Source organism: Solanum stenotomum, chromosome 3 (genome assembly GCF_019186545.1).
Source record: "Solanum stenotomum isolate F172 chromosome 3, ASM1918654v1, whole genome shotgun sequence".
NCBI lineage: Eukaryota > Viridiplantae > Streptophyta > Magnoliopsida > Solanales > Solanaceae > Solanum > Solanum stenotomum.
This window is the reverse complement of record NC_064284.1, coordinates 45,573,985-45,591,618: the sequence shown is the minus strand read 5'-3', so window position 1 is coordinate 45,591,618 and position 17,634 is coordinate 45,573,985. Positions and strand designations below refer to the sequence as shown.

Here is a 17,634-nt window from a genome sequence, read left to right as displayed (position 1 = left end):
CCCCCACCCCCAAAAAAAATTAAGTTTGTTTTTAAAAACTATTTTCAATTTCAAAAATTATTTTCTACTCTAGTAAAAATAAAAGATATTTTTCAAAAATATTTTTCATTCATAAATCAAACACTAAAAATCTTTTTCGGAAAATATTTTCTACTCACCAACCAAACATGAGAAAATAAGTCAAAAATCAACTTATTTTCCATGAAAACATTTTCCTTCATACCAAACACACCCTGAAGGTCTAATAATATCTGAATAGTGCTCACAGTAGAAGCACACTCACATTGATAAGTTTGCAGAAATTCGAGTCGTTTGATTTAGTTTGTTTGCATGCAGAAAAATGATAAGGAAGCGAGTTCATGGCATCAGGAGCACATATTGCCAGTTATGGTTCCTGAAAGGTTTCAAGAAGTGGGATCACATCTTACATGGGATAATATGGAAAATATGATTCATCCATTCGCCATGCCGGCTGAAGATTTCCCCCCACCATCAACCCCTCAAGGTTTCTCAGGCTACTTTTCAAAAAGTGCATTAGTTCTAGAGCGCCTCGCTAACTTATGGCCCTTTCACAAGTATGGGAACACTATTGGCAAGTAGTGCCTTCCTTTTTGTTTTCCCTTTTCGTTTACTCTAACCGAGGTTTGAGATTGTCATATTGAGGAAGGAATCAATAGTGGCTGGAGAGTTCTGGGAAATCATTTTTGAAAATGTCTTCCTTTTTTCCTTGATACCATCATTATCATTCATTCATATAAGTAATGGAAAGTTTTGCAATGAACCACCACCTCACATAAATGTTTAGAGAATCAGCCTAAAACTGATTTACTTGAGATTCTTAGCAGTCTCTTGTGTATATGCTTGATGTTCTAGAGAGAATAAATTATATGATCACCCATTATAGCAAATTATCTACGAGTCTTGTTTTTTTATTTTATACAAACAAATTCACTTAACTGATATTATTCTTCTTACAATGTAAAGTAAGTAGTTGTTTTCGAAAGACCATCATATATCTTTTTCTTCAGTGAAGAAACGGTAGAGAAAGATTAGAAATATTATGCAACTTCGGCACTATTTAATTCTTTTTTTTTGCACGGATTGTTTCTTGAAAAAAAAATGGTTATAAAATTAATTAAATAAAAGAATATATTATAAGGATAAATATTAATTTTATATATATATATATATATTATTAATAATAATTATGTCAAAAGAAATGTTAAACAAAATGAAGCATAATATCATTACCACTAAGGAAGTAAGTGTCATAAATCAAACTGGAAACGAAATTTATGTTTATGGTACCACATAGGGATGTACAAAATCGAACCGAGAATCGAATCAAACTGTAAATCAAGTCAAATTGAAAAAAAATCGACTAGTAGTTTGGTTTGACTTGGTTTGGTATTGAAAAAAAAAATCCAACTATATTTGGGTTGGTTTAGTTTTAACTAAAAAAAATCAACCTGAGACCAAACCAACCTGACATTATATAGATAATTTTAAAATTTTATTTTATACACAAAAATATTTACTTTAATATAATTTTTAAATATTTCTTATACTTTTTCATAGTTTTCATCTTTTAATATATTATTTCAAGTTTAAAACTTAAAATTCTGAATGGTCCAATAAAAATTATAGTCCATAGATGTTGATAATTATAATAAAGCTTAAATCAAAATCAAATAAATATTAATGCAAAAAGAAAATCAATTCAACACTAAGAATGACAATAATATTGAATATTTGTTCTATGGTTTTACATTGGTTTATTCAAATACATAATCTAATTTTAATTTCCTTTAATATTTAGTCATGTAACTAATACTTATTAAACTTATTTTAGCATGATTTATTACTTTTAAATTAGGGATAAGGGTCTGAAAAATACCTCAACTTTGGTCGGATTTGCTGTTGCGATACTAAACTTTCATAAGGACCTATTACCTCCCTAGACTATTTAATACCGTCTTTTTTACCCCCTGAACTATTTAACAGTGTATTTTAAAGGTATATATGTGCCCACGTGGACACATAACTATTTATAATTTTGCATTATTTTTTATGTCCACGTGGGTAAATATATATGTTTATAATACGGTATTAAATAATCTAGGGAGGTAATAGGTCCTCATGAAAGTTTAGTATCGCAACAACAAATCCGACCAAAGTTGGGGTATATTTCAGACCCTTATCCCTTTAAATTATGATCATTTTCATTATGACTTATTAATTTGCAATATTTGTTTTACGCGATTTCATTATTATTTTTTGTTGGATATTTAGTGTCATTAATTATATCATATTTTGTGTTATTTTCTTAAGAAACACCTTAGATAGTTGTATTTTGGTAGGACTAAAGAAATATTTGAAGTACAAATAATTATATGTTTGTATGAATACTTAAATGGAAAAACCCAAAAATCCAAAAAAAATCCAAGGTTGAAAAACCCGAGTTTCATTGATTTGATTTGGTTTATAAATTTAAAAATCCGACACAAATAGTTTGATTTGATAGTTGAAAAATCCGAACCAACCCAGCCATGTACATCCCTAATACCACAATCGGATTTTTTCACTTCCCATATCACTCTATTTGTCAAAACTTTCTTAAGTTTAGTACAGGCACAAAATGTAATAGAGAAAAACTATCACCCTCACTTCCTTATAACAACATTTGTTTTAAAAGATACTTACTAATGTCCAAATGAGAGAAATATTGGATGATATAAATGACATGCATTGTTTGTATCAGTTTGACAATGATTTATTTAGGCCAAATTCATCGGTGATTCCTTAAAGTTGACACCAAATTTTACTTAGACATTTCAACTGGACGATATTCATTTTAAACACCTTATGTAGGGTCCCGCTATGTCAGTTTGATATTTTTTGACAATAAGCAAAAAGTTGAAGGAGAGTGTAATACACTCATTGATGATGTGGCAAACAACCAATTAAATGATTACATGTGTAATTTTAAGTAAAAAATTACCTTAAAATCTATTTAGTAAATAAAATAAAAATATTATTCTAAAAAAATCAATTTAACCCCCCCCCCCCTCCCCGAAGGTAGTTGTCTTCTCTACTACACCCAACAATTTTTTTTTTTTTTTATCAACTTTTAAATTGGTTTAGATCTCTTTTTTTTTCTTTTTAGTGTTGTTTTGTGGGAAGAAAAGAGGGAGATGAAGAAAGAAAGAAAGAGAAAATAAATATGAAATATGACTATTGGTATCCATTTTTCCGGTAAAAAAGGTGAAGGGAGGTGATTGTAGATTTAGAAAAGTAATACAATGAAGAAGAAAAATGACTTGAAAATGGATTTGATTAAAAAATTTGACCTCCATTGAAGGAGTATAAGCTTCAAAAAATGGTGGAAGGTGGTAGCTTGAAAAATGGAGAAGAAGAAGAGAAAATAAAAAAAAATAGCTAAATTGAGTCTTTCTCACTTTATTGTTGAGTATATCACACTCACTTTGACATGTCAGCAAAAAGTGTCAAAATGACACAACGGAACCCTACATGAGGTGTTAAAAATTAACATCACCCAGTTGAGGTGTCTAAGTAAAACTTAGTGCCAACTTTATGGGGCCACCGATAAATTTGACCATTTATTTAAGGCTTTTTTTTATATATAGATGTACTAGTCTCTTTGTATGAGTATTCCAAACAAGGAATAATTCAATGTTATGGTATTAGATACTTTGCAATGTACAAAAACAATAAACTATTTGGGATCTGCTCGACATGAGAAGTGAATCATGTCATACGCACGCAATCCTTTAATTTGATTGCAATGGGAATACATTAGAGGGAGATATTAGAGTTGATTTATTTACTCAGCCTTGCCCTTGAAATGCAGGTATTAATTTTGCAGAGATTGTAATGCATAGATTATTTATGAGCTAATTAAGAATGAAGGGTTGTTCTGCAGTCATTAATAATGTAAAGATTGTTATGCATGGATTACTTATTTTGATGGAATAGTTTTGCCTTTAAATAGCAAATACCTACATTGCTAATTTAGTAATTGAAATTACATAAAACTGAAGGTAGAAAATGAATAAGTCAAATTTGGAGAAGTTTGAGTAAAATTTATTTTGTATCGTATAGGAAACAAACCTCATTTATGTATGTGCTCTCGCTATAAATAAAGAAGATACTCTATTCCATTACATACATGGATAAAACTGAAAAACAAATCCAATCAGTCTTCAAATCCTGAATATGCATGTAAAGTCAATAGATATTAGATAAACATATTATACTGTAACACCCCAAAAATTTTAAGCCCAAATTAGACCTCAAAATGATCAGAAAGAATCGATATTAGTATAAGTGGGGTTTTACATATCCTTTCACAAACTGTGAAGGGAACCACGGGCCGTGATGGGATTCGTAGAATAGAGCTCATGAATTGAAAATTTTATAAGGACCATGGAAGCTTTCACAGGCTACAGATAGATCCGCAATACCCAAACTCCAGACTCTAGAATTTTTGTCCTTTACGGGAACTTGTTCGGGCAGTATACAGTCATATGGACTATAGAAGGGTTCACAGAAGTTGACCCTCAGAACTCAGAGTTCCTTTCCATTTACAAGCACTTTCACGGACTGTGGAGTGATCTACGGCAGTGGAGGGAGTATGTAGATGACCCCCGTCAGTTTTAAGTCAGGGTTATCTTGGTCTTTTGTTACTCTTATAATTCCTATACTTTATCGTTTTGGGCTATTCTAAGTGGGATTAATTGATTCCTAGTGACCCTAACCCCTCATTCTCTCCTAACTCTCTCAAATCAAAGTTTCTTCTCTCTCAAGTTTCCTCTCAACCAAGCACTAGGGTTCCAAGCTTTAAGTCTTCATTCCAAGAACCAGGACAAGGTCTCTACTCCTGGTATGTGGGATTTAATAACCGAGTATTCCTTCGCCCATTGAGTCTCAAAGAAACTTTAGATTTTTAAGTTTATGGTTCCTACAAGCTAGAACTTTATATGATCTTCATGTTTTTTCATTGTAAATCGGTTTCTCTTCATGATCAGTCCAAATAGCATGATTTAATTATAATTCCATGATTTAAATAGTACATTCATGAGCCTTAAATATACAAGTAATTTTCATGACTCAGAATTATGCTATTTCATATGCATGTCTTAGATTTTTTTTTTTTTTTTATGATTTAGATGCTTTTAGATAAAGTATCTTTCAGATTATTTTCAGTTATCATGATATAAGATGCTTCATATATATAAAGTATCTCTCAGTATGTTTCTAGTTATCATGATTTACGAGCTACTCAATGTATATAAGTTATTAGTATGATTTAGGATTATCAGATTAATACTATTTTCAGATTATGCATATTTCTGTTGGGGATATACTTAACAACAAGCGACTTTAGGAATGAAGCTTTCTGGTCAGAGTCAGTAGAATCTCTAAGTCCCAAAGCTACGTGTCACCATATGACTTGTCTCGAATAGACATTAACTAGTGGATTCACCTTAGCTTATTTATTAGGTCCCTTTTGATGGTAAGTTTGGATACCCTCTTTTTGGTGTGGGGGGGACAGTACACTAAACTTCATGTAGTAGATCACATGTTTTACATCTTTTTTAGTATCTTTCACAATCATATTTTATGTTATTGCATGACCTTATACTTATGCATTTCAAATCAGTATATCTCAGCTTCATATTATTTTACTTGGTCTTTGCATCAACATATTTTACAGTCTAAGTTTATCCAAATATCATGTTTATTATGCATATTACTCATACTAAGTACATTCAAAGTACTGACCACATACTTTACCCATCTGTAACATCATTGCCCATAACTGCAGTGACTTGTCTTTATCCGGAGATATTTCTGAGTCATGGTACATAATTTTATATATTAGTATTTACTTTTTTCTTTCTCGTCTAATGCTTGTAATTCTTTATGGATCTTCAAATGCATCCAATACATTTTATTTTCCCTCAGCATGTTTGCGTTGGCCATCCTCTAGTTTCACCTCAAAAAATAATCTATTATATTTCTATACTTGTTTAATCATAGGAATATAATTTCCCACTTGATGAAAAGAACATAACACCATTATCTGATTCATTCTGATCTAAAACTTAAGAACTTGTTGGAATAAATTATTTTTCCTTTTTGAGAGACTAACAGTGCGTGCTTTATCAAACTGAATCAACTTTATTTCAACATTTTTATATTCTTTTGGGTCTTATTTTTCATTGCAAAAAAAAAAAATTAAAGAAGCTAAAATGTCTTTATTGAATAAGCTGGAGTAATTTTTAGAGAAATACTTGCGTAATTTACAGTTGGAGCGTGAGTGTATTGTAGTATTTATTTAATGTTTTCGATCTTGTTATAAGTCTATCTGTCGTAGATATCATATTTTACCTACAAAATAAGAATTTTTTTGGTAGAAGTACACAGAGGCGGATCCAGGATTTAGAGTCTGTGAGTGCCAAATAGACTTACCGATTAAATTAATTTTATATTTGATTAAAGTATTCATTTTTTCGATAAATATGATAAATCAATCAATAAAATATAAATAATTAGATATTACAAATCCACACTCCACACTAAAAGCATGAAGTTAACAAATTTAAAACTTTCAATAATATTACTAATATTATAAATATTATCATTCATTTACAATTGTCCTCGACGAGTTTTCATATTCTGAAAATGATCAATAATGACATCTTTACTAACATTTGTAAATACATCACGCTCTATGTAACACACTAGACAATCATTTAACTATTGATTACCAATGCTATTCCGCACTTTATTTTTATGTGCTTCATTGACGAAAATGCTCTCTCCATAGTTGCCGTAGCAACAGGTAAAATCAAAGTCAACTTTACAAGTAAATAAACAAGTGAATAAGTCTCCGCAAGATTTGCTTCAACCAATGCCTTCGCCAATTCACGAATTCCTTGCAAGTTGGAGAACTTGGGATTACCACTTCACATATGAATAATGAAAGTATTGAGTTGGTAGCTCAAATCTCAAATTTTTCCATCATCAAACTCACTTGGATAACACTTTGTTAAAGTCATGATTTTACCTTTGTCACAATTAGAAAAAGAATTGACCGGATTCAAGCTACCCATCCCAAGAAGCAAATCACTACTCACTACATAAAAACGGTCATTAAGCTCTTGAAGTTGCACATCAATGACAACAAAAAAGACTTCAATACGCAAGCTAACACCCGAAGACTTACGTTTTCACTTTTCGGGAAAATAAGACTCATCCAACTTGGGAATCAAGATATCATGCACATCACAAAATGAGAAAACATCATCCAACAAAGATTCCCATCCATTTTCCTTCATATCTTGCAATCTTTTCTTTGTAATATTAAGAAACTCCACGACATTAATAATATCTTGATCTTTTTTTTGTAAAATCTTACTCAACTCATTTGACATTGCCAACACTTTCAACATCAAGTGAAGCACAAAAATAAATTTAAATGTTTTAATCTTTATCAAAAGATACTCCGCTTGATTTCTATCACTTGATGTGGACCCTTCAAGTTCAATCACTTCAAGAACATGAACAATAGATGAGAAAATAACAATAAAGTTATCTAACATTTAAAAATGTGATCCCCAACGAGTATCACCTGGTCTTTAAAGTTCATGTTCTTGATATAATCCTTGGCCTTTTTGAACTTCACCGGATTCAAATAATTGCTCTAACTTTTTGGCTTGGTGATCACGGAGTAAGTCTCTACGCTTGAAAGATCCTCCAACAACATTCAACACATTACTAACATGATCAAAACAGTCATCAACATCCAAATATTTTTTAGCAATAGCCACAAGTGTTAGTTGCAATTGATGAGCAAAACAATGAATGTAATATGCCGATAGACTATCTTTCATAATCAAAGTTTTGAGCCCATTTATCTCTCCTTTCATATTACTAGCCCCATCATAACCTTGTCCACATATTTTGGATGGACTTAGTGAGTGAACGGAAAGCAAAGAATAAATTGCTTTCTTCAATGAACATGCCGATGTATCACTAACACGGACAAGACCGATAAATCATTCAACTACTTCACCATTCTTATTAACAAAACGGAAAACAAGAGCCATTTGTTCTTTGTGAGAGATGTCTTTTGACTCATCAACTAATATACCAAAGTAATCTCCATTCAAGTCCCCAATTATTGCTTTCAATGTTTCTTTTGCACAAGCATTGTCAATATCTTTTTGAATCATAGGACAAGTCAAAGTATCAATTTGTGGGGCATTTTCTAATATCACTTTTCCCACATTCGGATGTTTGTCCCCATGCCATCGCAAAAATCCTAGAAAGAAGCCTTGATTAGTTGAAGATTCACTTTCATCATGACCTCGAAAAGGTAATCCACATTGCAAAAGAAGTCTTGACACATCAATTGAGGCTTCCAAACGCATTCGATACTCATTTTTTAACTTTTGAGAACGCTTGTCAAGAACAACTTGAATTGATTGATAATGATTTGACAAATCTAGCATCTTGTTGAAACATTTGTCATGAATACTATTAACATCACCAACATGTTTACGAAACCTTTCAAGTGCCCTATTCCAATTCCTAAAATCAGTTTTTGTGTAAAACGCACTCGTACTTCCATGGAAAAAAATCATCTTTGAATAAATAACAACATAAACAATAGACAAAATCTTTCTCCACGCTATACTCCAACCATTTAGAATATAGACCTTCAAACCAACTTTTACACAATTGGCGGATTCTTTTTCCAATTTCAGTTGGAGGATATGAATCCATGTGAGGTTGGCAAGACCCTTTTTGAATATAATGTTTCCTCACTTCATCCTTTATTCGAGGGTTATAGTGAGCAATTGGTACTCTTTTTCCTGGATCGGCTTCAAGTGAATCCAAATTAAGGTCATCTATAAGATGAGAAGGATTGACATTCATACTAGAACTTGCTTGAGAATGATTAAATTTCGCAAAAAACTTCTCCATCTCAATTCACAAAACTAGAACACCTTCCTACAAAAATTAAAATTCAATTCAACTCATAATTAATTCAGATTTAATAGGGTAAGTCATAGTTAATTCAAATTAATATGGTTCATATCACACAATTTTTAACCAATAATGTCTTACAATGTTCACTAGAAATTTAGAATACCAAAGTAAAATCAAAACTCTTGTCTAATATGAAATCAATCACCACTCATTAAAACTTTAAAGAACTCAAGAAATAGAAATAAAAAAATCTTACAAAAATAGAATTACAAACTTACAATCTATAAAAGGTTGTGGATGGATGGAGAAAAGTGAAAATAATAGCACCCAAGCAGCGGGCAGCGGGCGGCAACGTGACCTGGGTTCGGAATGGGGCAATGAACACTTTGGAGAAGTTGAACTTGGAGGAAGAAGGGTTTGGAAAAAGTTAAAGAGAAAGAGAACACTTTTTTTTATGTTTAATCAAATAAAAGAAAAGTCAAAGGACTAATAATTTAATTAATTTAATTTAAGTCAATAAAAATTATAAAAACAAAAAATAAAAAACGTGCCAGCTGTTTTCCTTAAAAAAACGTGCTGGAGCCTTTTTTTTCCCCTTAAAAACGTGTGCAGCAATTTTCCATGCCTGTAGCCTTTTTTTTCTTAAAAGAACAACAATTTCCCAAAAATTATAGAGCGAACAGGATTTGAACCCGCGACATCAATGTTAATAAGTCGCCTTTCTACCGTGGCACCAAAGGCCTATTTTGGTCTCTGGGTGGCACGCTATATATTTATATAAATAATATATATATACCTATGTATATATAGAGTTTCCATTGAAGTTCGTGGGTGGCATGGCACCCCCACACCCCTTAATAGATCCACCTCTGGAAGTACACATCCACTTTTAAATATATCTGCATTAGAATGGTCATGTTGATCTCTAACCTTGCGAGCAATGACTCCTTTACATCCTACTGAATAAAGAAAGTTAATTGTCAAGTTCACAACCAAAAATCTCATGGAAATTCATAGATTCTCCATGTGTTTCATTTTTCGTGGTGGTATTTTATTGAAAATGAACTTTAAAAAAGAAAAAAAAAACTTACAACACATATCATTTATAAGCTCAGTTTTAGGTGAACTTGATCAATTCTTCACTATTTCCATTGATTTAAAGGTAATTTTCCTCTATCTTCCCCCCTCCCTCCCCGCGCGCGCTTTCTATTAAAACTTCTAAAAATCATTTTCACAATTCATTCCCGTTTTGAACCTCAAAAATAGTATGATTTCTAATTTCTTAATGTCACGATCCAAAAACTCGAGTCATGATGACACCTACAAGAATCCACTAGTAGGTAAACCAAATCATATCCCAAAATAATAAGTAACACATATATTGGGCAGAAACAATAACCAAACGACAATATTGAACAATGTAAAAGGAAAAACAACGAAAATGATAAATAACATTAATATAGACAAAAGCAGGAGTACGTGATATAATCCCATGACCTGGTGGACGAAAGTACAAAGTTACTACAAGAGTAAAAATCCCAAAAGTTGATCAAAAAGTGGAGACTTGTCTCTAATAAAAAAAAAAACTAGTCAAATACTATGTACAGATGGAGATAAATCGAACAAGAACACAACTAACTCACCTTCTATCTCCAAAATCTCCGCTATAGGCTTGGATCACTGTTGTCTACTAGATGTAGGATCATCAAGAAAATAGATGCAAAGTGTAGAATTAGTACCAAAAAATCAGGTGCCCAGTAGGCATCATAGACCGACTGAGCTTGGAAATAAAAAATAATATGAAAAGCGAGAAAGTAAATGGTGACAAGAGGTCATATGAATGAAGCAATAATGGAAAGTCTAACTACAAAGCTCACAAATTTAGAAGAACAAAGTAGTAAAGTAAAACAACTATCTATAACCTAATTGGACCACCAATAAGCCCAGAAGGTACACGTTTGCTCAATTGGAAAGTAAATAATACAAACGAACCCCATAAGCGTGATGAGTACACATAAGAGCTAAGGATAACACTAGCTAAGGCTAAACTTATTCCATAACTGATGACTTGGTAATTTACCGACTCACTAGACTCAAATTCATGAATTATTGTCATGTTTCAATACTAATTGAAGGGGTTTTAGGTCCTAGTTCTCTTGGATGTAGGCATTCTTTGGAAAAAGAAAGTTTGATGGATTTGGAGCTTAAAAGCACTAAAGCACACCGACGAAGGGACTGATGTTCTTCAGGAACCAACACGTGTCTCACCGGCTAAACACCGTATTGAATGGAGCAAAGCTTCCTCAGTACCAACACTACAATCGGTGCGGTACAATGATTTATCGGTGTTCTGCCGGTCCAAGCACAAATTCTCTTATAAGATCTAAAGGTTGAAGCGAGGAGGTGACTAGTTCTCTACGTTCTTTAATCGGTGTTCCGTCGGTCCAACACAAGTCTGAAGGACGAAGCTGAAGGGAAAAATATAACTATGAAAAATAGTACCTCCTTTGGAATATTCCAAGCATAAAATAGGGATTTGTGCAATTATGTACTATAATCTTCTTTCCAATTAGATATATAGAAGAGAGACCAATTATTCTAAGAAATATTAAGACAGTCACAGTGAAGAAATTTCTAGTTTATAGAGGAAGAAACCTGATATTTGTGTCAATACAAGCTTGAAATTCAACATTTGCTTATCAAATTAGCTTGGAATGGAGATTTCCTACATGAGTACCGTCTCTATTTCTTATTTTATGAGTAGCTAGACCCTTAACTAGGGGTGTGTGTGCTATTTGGGGATGTAAAACCCCGAATGGATATTGATTAATCGGCTTTAATATTGATTGTATGACATTGATTTATTGTAGATTTGAAGCTTTAATCTATAATCAGTTGTTGTATGCATTGATTGAGCTTTGTAACACCATTTTGTCTTGGTAAAGCAAAATGAAGTTGGGTAAGACTCAATAGTGAGGACTTGATGAAATTACTCTATGGGTTTGATCCAAAGATGGGATAATCCGAGTGATTTCACATTTAACGATATGAGCTAAGGATAGTCTATTTATTCAAGCAATGTTTGGTGTTTTGTTTGAAAGGGTCTTGGAGTTTTGACGAATCCAATGGAAATGCGCTTGATTAGTTTGGGAGAGAATCAAAGTGTTGCCTAGACCAAGCGTTATTGATGTATCAATCAATATTGCTTCAGTTAATCTCTTTCTATTCGAGTTGAAAGCCCAAATGATATGCACACTCCCCTAATCATTTCCAAACTTCGTAGACTCGATTTGTGTTGTTTCCATGTTTTGTTACTTAAATACTGATGAAATTGTAGTTTTTAGCTAAAGCCCTCCATTATATATCTGCTTTTTGAGAACTCAAATTTCCAATTTGTTTCGGATAGTGAAATCAATAGAAGAAGTGTCCTATCTATCAATTCTTGTGATTTGACCCCAATCTCATACCCTATGATTCGTCATTTCCTTCCGTAGAACTGAGAGGTTAACTTAAATCTCTGATTCATTTCCAGGAGAGTCAATCCTACAACCCCTCAATCTTCTTACAACTCATCTTGGTAAGTCGTAGGTCCAACATCAGAGACTTGAATTTTCAAAACTTAGCTTTCTACAACTTTCTTTCTAAGGTATGTTGGACATCCTACGGTCTGTAGAGTGAACTCGTAGTACACGGCTTCAACAAATTTTCTGCAATTTTCTCCTTAATTTGACTTTCCAACTTCCGAGGTGTTACAAAGAGGTCCAATTAAATGCTAAAAGGTTTCTGTTTTGAAATTGTTTCCTTAAAATAAAGCAAAAGAAAGAATCAGTTGATTGGACCAAACTTTTAAAAATAATTATTAATCAATTCAAATATTTATATGGTTAGAAAAAATGTATTTTTAAATATTATTTTTATATGAAAAAAGGACAAATATACCTCTGAACTATTGTATATGATATATGAATACCCTTTTTATACTATTGAAATACTAGTGTCCCTGCCGTCTAAAAAGTGGAACGTTTGTGTCCGTCACTCTAACGAACGGACATGTGTCATCATCCTATACATCTACCTGATTATTCACTAAATTTTAAACCCACAAAAGAAACCCATACGAATTAAAAAAGACTCGCTCAAATAACATCCTAACCCACCCATTACTAACACTTAATCTATATATATATATAAAGGAGAAACATAGAGGAGGTGATGTGACACCTCTCTATGGCCTCCATTCATATTTATCTTTTTTCTCATTTTTTTTGACATTTCATTGGTTTACTTCCTAAATTTTCTTCTTTAACTCATTTTTAAAAATCTGAAAGTTGAGTAAATATACTTAACTGCATGAAGACGTTTAGGTAGAGGAAGTTGAGAAGGTTAATTTATCTTCTTCCATCTTTTTCCCAAAAAGTTGTAATAGCAAAAAGTACTTAAAAACAAATTAATTATATCATTAATCAATTCCTAAAACGGATCTCATCAAATAAACTTGCTTGCCTTTTCATCTTTCAATATTAAAATATCAATTTATGAACATTTACAGCATCAAACCTTTTTCATTTTCCATATATATATTTGAGCAGCATCAAATCATTTCCATTGTCCACAATCCACATATTGACTATATGATAATTTCTTAAGGCGTATTCTCTATAATTTCTACATGCATTGAGTGCTTCAATCATATGTGGATTCTTCATCTCAAGGAAATATTTCACAAATAACATGGTAATGCACTGTGAATTGTGACTAATTAATTCAAACTTTTTTAGCCTTTCTCTATTATTTTATTGTATTTTCTCTATGTACTCAAGTCAAGGATCCTTGAAAATCGTCCATATAAATAGAGATAAGATTTGCATCTACTTTATCTTATTCAGACTCAACTTATGATATTCTATTAATGAGCATGTTATTATTGTTGTATTCTTATTATTTAATTGATCTTTATTAATTTGCGGGAAAAAGGTTAAAGAGATCAAGAGATTACAAAGGAGTGAAAATAAGGGAATTTTTTTACCAAAATAAGCTATTTTTAAAACCAATTCACCTAACTAATGTGTTTTTTAAATTTTTTACAAAAGTAGTATAAACATACTTCATAGTAACGTTTTAGGTTATTTTTATTTTAAAAATTCAACAGACAAAAACTGACGGAGCTGACGACATTAAATGAATAAACATTACTGTGAGTAACGTTTTACACCTAAAACGTTACTCACAATAACGTTTATTGAGAATCCAATCACGTCCAATCCTACAAATTAAGAATCAAATCTTGCAAATTTAAAATGTTACTATGAGTGACGTTTCTTAAGAATCCAATCACGGGCCTTTGAACCATGTAAATTTAAAAGGTTACTATGAGTGACGTTTCTTAAGAATCCAATCATGGGCCTTCGATTTCTACAAATTTAGAATCGAATCCTGCAAATGTAGCTATAAAGCGTTACTCATAGTAACGTTTTACCATAAAACGTGACTATCAATTACAACACTCTGTTAAAGTCATATTTCTCCATTTTTTAAACTGACCACATGTGATTATAAAATAAATGTTGTTGTAAGGAATGTTTTGCATATTCCAACAATATTCAGCAAAACTTTTACTTGTGTGGCCCATTGTTAAAATAATATTCACAAAATTTCATCAGGTATGAATTAAATAAGTCAAATTTATCATACTATGTTAAGTTCTTACTATAGATTTAAAATTATTTTTCTAATTTATTAATATTATTTAAAAAAATATCTTATTTTTATGTGTAGGATAAAGATGACGAGCTTTGAACATAATGTGATGGTTGCTTTGTATTGGGGTGGCGAAATAATTACGGATATGAACGGATTTAGGTATACTGAATGTGCTAGAATGATTATTAGCATTTCTACCTCAACTAACTATGTTGAATTGGTTGGATTGTTGCATGAGAAAATGGAAACAAATAGTGAAAATATTCGTATGTGTTATAAAATAAAGACAACTAAAATCATATGAAAGAGCAAAGAAAGAGAAGATAAAAAGTAGAGAAGTAAGAGGTGTAACTAATTTTAGTGTCTACTTCATTAACCATTTGTAGTGTCTTTCATAGACACAAAAGGGTAATACATTTCTTGGAGAGGGGAGCTTGCTACAGTAATTTTACTTGGTCATCAATTTACCACAATGTGAGGCTTACATGACATCCAATTTTATAACACTCCCCCTTGGATGTCCATGTCAAAGAAAATCTTGTAGAGCTATTTATAAGAACCTGCTTGTGTAAGTTGTTTTTAGAAACATGTTTGCGGAATTGCTTGTAAGTTGCATAGATGTACTTGCTTGCGGAGATGTTTGTAAGTTGTCTTCTTGATGTCAAACTTATCTAGAAAATTGTGTAATAGACATCACAATATGATGTATTTACTACTCAGTGGAGTTCACCAATAGATAATGTGCCTCGTTAAACCTTACTAGGAAAAAACCTTGTGGAAAAAAATCCTAGTGAAGGAAAAAGAGTACACATATCTAATAAGTTGTAATACGCTTTGGTAGCTGCCTCATTAAAAACCTTACCAGGAAAACCCAATGGGACAAAACCTCGGCTAAGGGATAAAGAGTGCAGCACGTATTATACTCCCCCTGATTAAAACATCACTTAACAACTCGAAAATGACGCATTCCAATCTTATATCTCAACTTCCCAAAGGTTGAAGTTGATTATGCCTTGGTGAATACGATGTGTAAAACATCAACTACACCCTTCTTTTGAAGATCATGAATAAGAAGAAGAACTTTGATTAAATATATTTTGCTCAGTCTTCTTTGATGTATCCTCCTCTTAGTTGAGCACACGAGGCATTGTCTTCATATAATGTTGTTGGAATATCTCTTTTCAAAGGAAGATCAAACATTCTCTGGGTATGTTTATTGATCTCAACCAAATAATTTTTTGAAAAACACTCAATTCGTGATCTTGTTGACGTAGACAAATTGCTCGTTCGACGAACACTTTCAGTAAAATTAACCGTCTTGTGGAATGATTTGAAAGAACAGTATTTCCAAATGAAAATATATACCTTTCATGAGTTCAAACTTCATAATTTCCTGCAATTTCACGATCAATAAATCTTGACACAATTGATCAGAATAATTTATATCGATATTTGATTCACTCTAATATCTCCACTAATAAGAGTGATGTTATATTTTGTATGCATATTAATAAAATTATTTACCACGAATAATAATAACATGATACATAAGTGCACCAATTGCACTATGAAATGATATTTTCTAATCATTTTAATGAGAACCAAATTGATCTTTATGTTATGCGATCTTACAGCCATTGAGGTACTATTCAATGGAATCGTTTTACAACCTTTTAAATTCTTCAGGAATTTTCATATAATATTTACATTCTAGCTAGATATAATAATCATTCATCATGTGTATTCAAGTTTTTCATATATTGCCAAACTAATAGAAACCTCATTGCATCCACCTTAGGAGAATACATCTACATACAATAATGTCAGAATTTTTGCAAAAAGTCTTTATTTTTCAATGCACAAACCGTACTTTATATTTTACGATTTTTCTTATCGCATAATAATTCATTTGTACCTGATATACCGTGAGTTTACGGTATTTCTAATACATTTCACTTACAAGTTGTGTGTGTCTAGGGCCTTTTTATATTGGTTTTTATGTGTTTTATCATGTTTTGCAGGAAATGTGTTCAGGCGCGGAAGTTTAGAGATAGCTGAAGGAAGTGCAGAAAAAGGCATCCACGGAGGTCATCTATGGACCGTAAGTCAATTCACGGTCCGTAGGTTATGACCGTAGATCAGCAGGAATGTGTTGAGGACAAATCAGGGAAATCTAACCAAGTGTGGAACCACGGTGCCCATTGACGGTCCGTAGATTGATCTACGGACCGTACTGTTGATCCGTAGAGTGAGACTGCGAGGGTTCCAGTACCTGATTTTTGAAGATGCTAAGTATGGAGCTACGGAAGGGATTGACGGACTGTAGGTCTATCTACGATCCGTGCTGTTGGTCCGTCGTTTGCTTCAGAGAAGCTGATGGTTGGATGCTGAAATATTTTCTAAGTCCCGAGTGACGGAAGGGACTTACGGACCGTAGATCAATCGACGGTCCGTAAGTCAGTCTCGTGGATCGAAGACACGTACCTGAACAAAACTTTCCTTAATTTGTTTCCTTTTTTATTTAGGATTTGTTTTCTATAAATAGGGCATGTAAACCTCGTTTTTGGAGGTTAGACACTATTATTCTATTTTTGTTTTGTAACTTTGGAGATTAATTTGGAACCCTAGCAATTATTGATTTCCCAAGTTAGTTTTGAAGATTTTGGCTTTGTAATTCAAGTTAATTTTCTGGGTTTATTATTCTCTTTACGTAAGTTCATGATTTCTCCATCTATAATTATGAATTGTGTTCTTGCTAATATGAGTAACTAAATCCACAACTAGGGTTGTGGGAACCATGATCAATTAACAAAGTATGAATAGTAAATAAGCAATTCTTGACTAGTATTTTGCATGCATTGATAATTCTTTCGTTTAGAAGTCTTTTTAACGGTGGCCAACGTTAGAACTCGC

General features: G+C 32.2%; 2 protein-coding genes across 4 annotated transcripts in view; both read left to right on the top strand.

Moving 5' to 3' along the window:
* The window catches only part of LOC125860573 (inositol hexakisphosphate and diphosphoinositol-pentakisphosphate kinase VIP1-like), a 470,733-nt gene that overhangs the window by 22,843 nt on the left and 430,256 nt on the right, over nucleotides 1–17,634 (top strand). For 2 of the 3 annotated variants that reach the window (XM_049540559.1, XM_049540558.1), the window contains one exon: nucleotides 337–671. The exons of the other annotated variant lie outside the window; for it this stretch is intronic. In XM_049540559.1, coding sequence (XP_049396516.1) covers nucleotides 337–600 — 264 coding nt within the window. In that variant the 3' untranslated portion in view covers nucleotides 601–671. Of the gene's footprint in view, nucleotides 1–336; nucleotides 672–17,634 lie in introns of those variants that run through there. 3 annotated transcript variants of the gene reach the window in all.
* The window catches only part of LOC125860598 (uncharacterized), a 1,020,336-nt gene that overhangs the window by 787,480 nt on the left and 215,222 nt on the right, over nucleotides 1–17,634 (top strand). The window lies entirely within an intron of this gene.